Below are 8,183 nucleotides of genomic sequence, written 5' to 3'. Positions count from 1 at the left end.
CCTTTGCCTCTTCCAGCCTGTTTCCTGATAGATTTGTTTGCGTTGTTATAATGGTTACTTGGGTACCTTGTCTCTTTCTGGGGTGAACTGCCCCTGCCACTCAGTGAATGAACTCAGAGGAAAGGCTTTCCTTGAACTGCAGACCTTAAGGGTGGCAGCCAGAATTCTCCTGAGCATCAGAGTAGCACACATGTAAATAAAAGCCTGTCGTCCCCTTTTGCAACCAGCACTTAGACCTCCCACAAAATCTTTCATCTTCCAGTGTCACGTCCTGGGCTAGTTAGTCCCAACCTTCCCTGACAGCTGGGCTACGATTTGCCAGAGGAGCTACAGAAAATGACCTCCAGGCTTCCAGCCAGAGCCAGGGGGACATGCAAGCTCTTGGTGGGTCAGGAGGGACCTGGCAGGGTCGGCTCTGAGAGCTGTGTGCTTCCTTCAGGAGTACTCAGGCTCAGTGCCAAGGTTGAGGGCTATTTTCTATATAGCAAATCATCACTTTACAGTTTCTCTAACTTGACACAACTTCTGTAAGAGGTCTTGTAAAGTCAAACTCCATAGGACATGACCAGGCTAGTCCTACTAGTAATTAGCAGACATTGCCGTTCACCAGTGTTTCTGGTTTATTTCTCCTTTCTGCCCCTTTGAGGTTAACTGTGAACATGACTTTGCTTCAGCCAAAAGAATGAGTAGCATGTCACTTCCAGGTGGAAAGGTCTAAATGCTAGTGCTCAACCCTCACCTCTGCCTCTGCTGGATTCCTCCATCAGTCTGGGTCCCGGTAACTGCTGAGCACAGCCCCCTCTGACCTTTGTTGGACAAGGAGCGAGAAAGAAATGACTGTCATTTGGAGTCATTCTGGGGTTACCCCACAGTGTAACCTAGCTCCCCCACCTGACAGAAGGCCTGAGCTCTGTGATGCCATGGCTTACACCCAGTAACTATCCTGTGCCGAGCCCCAACCTTGGGTAGATGGAAAGGGAATCACTAAACACAGCAGCATGACTTGAACTGCAGTGAAAACGGACCCCATTTCTGCAGAAATCTGCACTACACTTTGTGAGACTACAGTAAAAATAAGTATCTTACCACCCACATCTAACCTGGAAATACGCTAGGTTTGACCTTGGAAGAAAGGATGAGTGCTGTGAACCCCTGGTTTGAGTCAGGCTCCATGTGGGAGCCAGCATGAGCATTGGTCACGACAATGCTGTGGGCCTCCTTGTGCAGGTCAGGAAACCCGAGGATGGCTGTGGTAGCTATTCCAGGCCACGCGGGCTGCCTTCTCAAGACTCCACAAGCTTGAATTAGAAGTGCAGATGTGAGTTACCATCTGACCAACCATCTCACGCACGGCTTTGTCCCTTTTCTGACTGACCAAACCTGACTCATGTTTGGCACCACCCACTTCATTCCACTCAGGAGGCCTCACAGCAGAGGGCTCCCAAACCTCCACACTTGCCGGCGCCCCTCCTCACAGTGGTTAAGGAAGTACAGTCTTATTGTCTACGGATCGTGTGGGGAACAGCACAGACATCCTGATGGCCAAGTGAATCATACAGCCTTCAAACAATTCTTCACTGAATCACCTCCCACAAACATCCTTTGAGGAAGGAAGGCAGTAAATCTGTTACATCTGCAGGTCACTGGGCAGAGCAGCTGAGAAACTGCAGGATGACCTGAGGAAGGCTCCCATGCTCCTGGAATACTGAGTTACTAGCATCCACGCAGATGGTTCTGTGGTCTGGTGAGCTGGAGCTCGGCATCTCTGGGCCACCTGGAGGAGTGGTCCAGGGTCAGAGCAGCCTGCCCATACCACCTCCCTCCCCATTGGTCCAGTGCTGTTCCAGGGATGCCATCTCAATCTATGTCTGAAGTCTGAGAAGTGGTTGTTCCCACAATATACTTAACTGCATCAAGAACACACAAGGCAAGCTGAAATAACTGAGATCCAATGTGATGGTTTGGGACCTGCCGGACCTATGATCACACTGACTTCTAGACCCAGATGCCAGGACCAACGTCTGGTCACGACCAGCCTAGTGAGGATGTAAACTGATGCCATCATCAGATTCTTGCACTGACTTTGTATCAATGTACTTTTATATCCAGAGTTCATCATTCCAGAATGTACGACTCCAGAAGTTCGCAAGCCTCTTGTGGGAGCTGGTAAGAACCAGCAGGAGTGAGGTTTTAAAGGATTCGTCTCTCCAAAGTTAGAACACTTAATTCCTTTCCATTATGTTTTCTAAAAGAAAATACCCCAAGGGGCACCTGAGTGGCTCAGTCGTTAAGCGTCTGCCTTCGGCTCAGGTCATGATCCCAGGGTCCTGAGATCGAGCCCCACATCAGGCTCCCTGCTCAGCCAGGAGCCTGCTTCTCCCTCTCCCACTCCCCATGCTTGTGTTCCCTCTCTCGCTGTGTCTCTGTCAAATAAATAAAATCTCTAAAAAAATAAAATACCCTAAGCATAAAACAGTGACCCTTTGTTGAGTTCAGAAGGAAAAAAGTACCGTACACTTTATTTTTGATGTAAAGAAGCCGTATTTACATAATACATTCATATCTGTAGATCTGTTACAGCGCTCTGTAGAAAACCATTCCATTAAAACAGCAACATGTGATCTGGATTCAATCTTTGAAGTATTAAGCCAAATTAAAATATTCTTATCAGGACTCCAATGTAATTTCACAGCTCATCCACAGAGGGAAACTCTGAAGAGAAGCAGGAATGAAGAGGGGGTGATGGGACGAGAATAACACACCTCTTCCACACCAGCAAGTCTCCACGGATGGTCGGTTGGTCTCCGCCACACATCAGCTGGCACCACAGATGGTGGAGGGAGTGGCGCTGGGTGCCCTCTCCATGCTCCCGGCCGCTGAGAGCCTGGCGGGCTCGGGGAAACATTCTCCTTCAGAAAGTCACCCTGCCACCCAGGCTGTGACTCCAGAGGCTTAGGACTAAGGACTCCTCTTCCCACCATCTCAACCAGGTCAGCAGATGGTTATGATCAACCCCGCAGTGTCCTTATTCCTCTGAGAAAGCCAGAGTCGACCTTGACAAAGGCACAAGCTAAAATGGTCTCCCTTCTCGGATCTGGTTGGTGATTTTCTCATCCCGGAGCTCCTCTTTCTCCTTCTCCCGTTCTTTGTTCCAGTCCTTAAGGCCCTCTGGAAGCGAAGTGTCCTCATCCAAGCTGCCAGTGCCTTCTACAAATTCTTCATAGGTAGACTTTTCCGCAAATGGCCTGGGGCCCAAAAGTTCAACCATATCATTCTTATCTAACACTTCTTTTTCTAATAATAGAAGAGCAACCTGAAATATGAACAATTTCCATTAAACACAGTTTCTTAGCAAAGTTTTTGCAAAGCTAATGATTTTTTTATTTATAGCTAACCCCACTCCAAAATAGGATTTAAGACCACTGAAAAGATATAGATAAGATCCCAGGATTTTAGAGTAAAATAAACAAAATATTGGAAAAAACAAATGTCCACCAGTAAGGGAGGGGCTAAATACATTTGGATACATTCACACAATGAACAATTATGCACCTGTAATGAAGAATCTGTTATATATACATCTTGGAGAAACATATTCAGTGAGAAAAGCAAGATGCACACCCTTTATGGTATGCTACATTTGCCTTTAAAAGGAGAGGAATATAAATCTTTTTATGTGCTTACATGTACATAAAGAAGTTCTGGAAGGATACATTACAAACTTAGAAAAGTGGCTGGGAGGGCAAGCTGGGGGAAAGGGGAGAAAGAGGTAAGCAAGAAATTTTTAAAAAGTTAGTTGAAAAAATAAAGACAAGGACAGAGATACCAGGAAGGTTTATACGAAAACATGTATCTTGAAGTTCTAGTCATTTCTATGCTTGAACCACAAATTTGACAGTACACATCTTAACAGGACACTGGGAAAGCTGACCAACTATGTGTATGGAGGTGAGTGAGGGTGTCAGGGTGGAGCAGGACAATGGCTATTAGAGCATCTGACCATTACAAAGACAGCAAAGCAGGTTAAAATATCAACTGATCTCATAAAATAGATTTAGTTTCTAAGGTAACTCCCTACTTAGAAATTTGACTTAGCTGCACTTTTATACTAGATACCCTGTTTTTAAAGATACCAAAAAATGAATCAATTTTATTGTTTTATCAGTTTATGGAATACTGCAAATATGCACAAAAGCAGAAAATGGATAACGAATCCCCATGCAGCCACTACTGACAGTCCTCAACTGAGAGCCATTTTTGTCTCATCTACTCCCTAGATTACCCTGAAGAAAATCCCAGCTGTCATATTTTATCCATATATATTTTTGTCTCTATTTCTAAGAGATAAAAACTCTTAAAAACATAACCAGGTTGTCTTCTTAGACCACCATTAACTCTCAATTTGTCTATTTACACATTATGCGTAACCATTTACATTGCAATAATACGTTTTATTTAACCCAATATATCAAATGCAGTATCATTTTTCACAAAGATTTATTTATTTTAGAGAGTGAGAAGGCGGGGGAGGGGGGCAGAGAGAGAGAGAGGAGAGAGAGAATCTCAAGCAGACTGAGCCTGAGTGCAGAGCTCAATGTGGGGCCTGATCTCATGACCCTGCGATCATGACCTGAGCTGAAATTAAGAGTTGGACACTCAACTGACTGAACCACCCAGGTGCCCCCAAACACAGTATCGTTCTAACATGTAATGATATAAACAATTACTGAGATATTTTACCTTCCTTTTTTCATAGCAAGCCTTTAAAACCCAGCGTGCTCAGAGCACACTTCACTTGGGACTAACCACATTCAACAGCACAGGCTTGGTCGGAGGTTAACGGGAAGGGCTCTGCAGACAGGACACGGGGTCCAAATCCTGGTCTTGCTGCTTACCAACTGTATGACCTTAAGCAAAGTTACTTAACCTCTCCCTGTACTAGTTTCTTCTTTTGTAAAATGGGATGATAGTGTTTCCACCTCCTAAGGCTGCAGGGAGCTTTAGAGAAGTTCATGCATCTTAAGCGGTACCCGGTACACCGGGTGGATGATAGGTGGATGCTAGCTGGTTACTCTTATTCTCCTAAAGCTTAGCCCTGATGTATTATCCTGTCCAGCAGAGGAGTCAATTGAGGCCCTGAATTTGGAGGACACTAGTCCTAGCAGGAGAGTCTCCAGCCACCTCTCCTCTTGATGGCTCCCCATCTCCTGGCGGGCTCAACATTACTCTTTACAGATTTAATTTTCTCAAATGGGCCAAACAGTACTTCAGGACTCCGCAGTGTTTCCAGATCCTCACTCCGCTGAATCCATTTCCCTTTCCCACACACGTCTTTGTTACCACTGTCACTATATGCACTGTACGTTCAGAAGGCTAGATAACTGGGTCCAACTCCCTGGACCTGTTTGGCATCTATGGTGTGCACGTGGAAGCTTCCTCTTGAATCCATGAATGCACACTGTCCTCTGCAGCTAGGGGTCTCGAGTGAGCTCCTCCACAGTCCTCCATGGCTCAGGTCCTTCTTTTCTACATCTGGCTATGGGGGGACCACCAACAGATCCTATCTCCAGGCTGGACTTGCTGTCCACATTTCATTCGCAAATGCCCACTGCTTGTGTTCTCCTGGGTTCAAGACTGATCCCCACCCTCTGTGTTTGCCACCAGGAGTCATCATCTCAAGGGCTTTCTTCTCGTTCACTCTGTGCATTTAACCAATAAATCTCAGTTTGTTTCAGATCTGCCTTTGCCCTACTTCCAGTGCTGGCCCCAGCACTGTGTCCGACTGAGCGACCGGCACCAGCCCCTGAGCCAGTCTCTGCCACTCCCTGGGCTGCCACACTCCCGCAAATGATGAACTTCTTCATTTCAACACTCTTTAAGGACTCCTTGCTATAAAACAAAGGGCTGGATCAGATCATTTTGAAGGTCACTCTTATTTCTAAAACTGTGTTTCTAAACTTCCTAGCTAGCTTTTGAGAACCTGGGTACTGCAGCTCCCTCCCCCCAACTATCTGCTCAACCCTGCCCTGCTCCCCACACACCTCCTGCTCACCAGGCCTCCACATCGCCCTCTGCTCCCCACCCCAACTTGTTCACTGTAACGTGACTACTCTTCTACATAAAATCTAAGTTCTATCTTCTATACGAAGCCTTCGCTGACCACTCTGATCTTCCTTTCTCAGAGCTCGTGTGTGTGGGGCGCCAGCCCTCTCCGCCTGCACTGGGCACTTTCGCGAAAAGACATCACAGATACTTCTGGATTGCCTTACTGATGGAACAGCACATCTTGGAATATTCTTTTATCCGTGTCAATCCCTCCTAAAAGGCTTTCTCATTTGTGCTCTAGGAGTGCGGAATGTTCAAAGAACAAAAAATTCTATTTTTGGTTGCATGGGTTCTGAATAATTGAGTTTAATGGATGCAAGAAATCCACCGAATTCAGAGGGAAACCCTCCCTTTGGTAGGTGCTATCATATGAAGTAGGACAGAAAACACAGAGCATGTTTATTTGCCAAGCTCATAATTAAGCCAAAGGTAATTTTCATGTGCCAATTTCATGTGGGCTAGCTCTTATTTGCACTTTCATCACTACCTGTTCATGCCAGAGGTGAAAGACAACGGTAAATCCCTGTCAGTCCGCTGTGCTCCTTACTGAGGAGTACGGGTAAAACACACGAAGGGGGGAGGGAGGCCTCAGCTGCATATTTTGTGGTTATCTGCAGATTCCATGAATCCTGCACTCACACTGCTAACAGCCCAAGAGCCAGGACTGTGTCCTACTGTTGCTCACTACTGCACCCCCACCCCTCAGAGACAGAGCAGACACAGAATCAGAATGAGTTAGCCCGCTACAGGAAATGCTCAAGTCTATAAACTAGCCCAGTCAATCCATCACTTTAACCTTTCTTCTTTTTTTTTTTTGGCAAAACCACGTAGAGAATTATTCATACGACTAGCACCTACCTTCTCCACATCAGCTTTCTTCTCTGTGAGGAGAGCCACTGTCCTTTTATAAGCATCATTAATAAGTATTCGTACTTCGTCATCTATCAGTCTTGCGGTGGCTTCGCTGTAAGGCTTCTCTAAAACCATATCACCCTGACGTGGGAGATCAAAGGAGATTTGCCCAACCTTTTCATTCATGCCAAACTGAACAATCTGGAAAAGAACACATGATTATTAGTGGGCATTGGTTTTGCTGACAGGCTGACCTAAAAAATGGCAGTAAGTCTTTATAGTGGCATTAACTCCACACATTTCATTGTACTACCACTCTTTAACCTGGCAAAATCTACATGGCAGCCTTGTGTTGGCTGAATGGACAAGGGTGTTCTATGTAGACAGTGCAGCAATACTCAATTAGGGACACAAGACAAGAAGCCCATGGACAACATCTATGAGACCCGCAAGATACTTCTCCCTGCGCGAGGGGAAGCAGAGAAGCAAGAAGGATCTGACAGACCCAAGAGGATAAAACCCACGCCCTCCAGGCTCTTCCTGGAAAGGGCAGTGTGCCAACCTAGAAGGGAGTTTGCATTTTCCTGTTCCCTCAAGCCACGGGGTCTGCCCCTCAAGGCTTTCTTAAAGACTTTTTTTTTTTTTTTTTAAGGGGCACCTGGGTGGCTCAGTCCGTTGAGCGTCTGCCTTCGGCTCAGGTCATGATCTCAGGGTCCTGGGATCAAGCCCCACATCAGGCTCCCTGCTCAGCGGCCAGTATGCTTCTCCCTCACCCTCTGCCCCCCCCACCACTCGTGTTCTCTCGCTCGCTCCCTCAAATAAATATTAAAAATAAAATAAATAAAAATAAACAAATAAATAAAAAAGACTGGAAAAGGTGACAGACCAGAAGAAGAGCTGACATACGGGTTATAGGAGTTTCCAGAGAAAGTCATTTATATGAAGTTCCGAGACAGCAAAACTCTATTGTTTGGGGATGTATGCACCAGGGATAAACAAGGAAAATGTGGGTATGACAGTAACAAGTCAGGAGAGTGGCTGGTCCGTCAGGAAGGGAGGGGACCAAGAAGGGATGCTCTTAGGGACAGCCCAGAGTACAAGCAGTGTTGCACTGTGGGATCACAGAGGCTTCTAACAGAACTTTAAACTCTGCATACCCACTTTATAGACTCTTTTTTTTTTAAAGATTTTATTTATTTATTTGAGAGAGAGAGAATGAGAGACAG

General features: G+C 45.9%; 1 protein-coding gene across 5 annotated transcripts in view; it reads right to left on the bottom strand.

Moving 5' to 3' along the window:
• Positions 1–2,499: 2,499 nt before the first annotated feature.
• Positions 2,500–8,183, bottom strand: part of AFG3L2 (AFG3 like matrix AAA peptidase subunit 2) — a 44,501-nt gene continuing 38,817 nt past the window's right edge. For 4 of the 5 annotated variants that reach the window (XM_045887087.3, XM_045887089.3, XM_045887086.3 and 1 more), the window contains 2 exons: positions 6,964–7,158; positions 2,500–3,313 (listed from right to left, as the gene is read on the bottom strand). In XM_045887087.3, coding sequence (XP_045743043.1) covers positions 3,071–3,313; positions 6,964–7,158 — 438 coding nt within the window. In that variant the 3' untranslated portion in view covers positions 2,500–3,070. Of the gene's footprint in view, positions 3,314–3,411; positions 5,890–6,963; positions 7,159–8,183 lie in introns of those variants that run through there. The other variant, XM_045887088.3, reaches the window with a different exon arrangement.

Source organism: Mirounga angustirostris, unplaced genomic scaffold (genome assembly GCF_029215605.1).
Source record: "Mirounga angustirostris isolate CCGP_5_RB_7025 unplaced genomic scaffold, mMirAng1.0.hap1 SCAF_14, whole genome shotgun sequence".
NCBI lineage: Eukaryota > Metazoa > Chordata > Mammalia > Carnivora > Phocidae > Mirounga > Mirounga angustirostris.
This window is presented reverse-complemented; position numbering and strand designations above follow the sequence as displayed.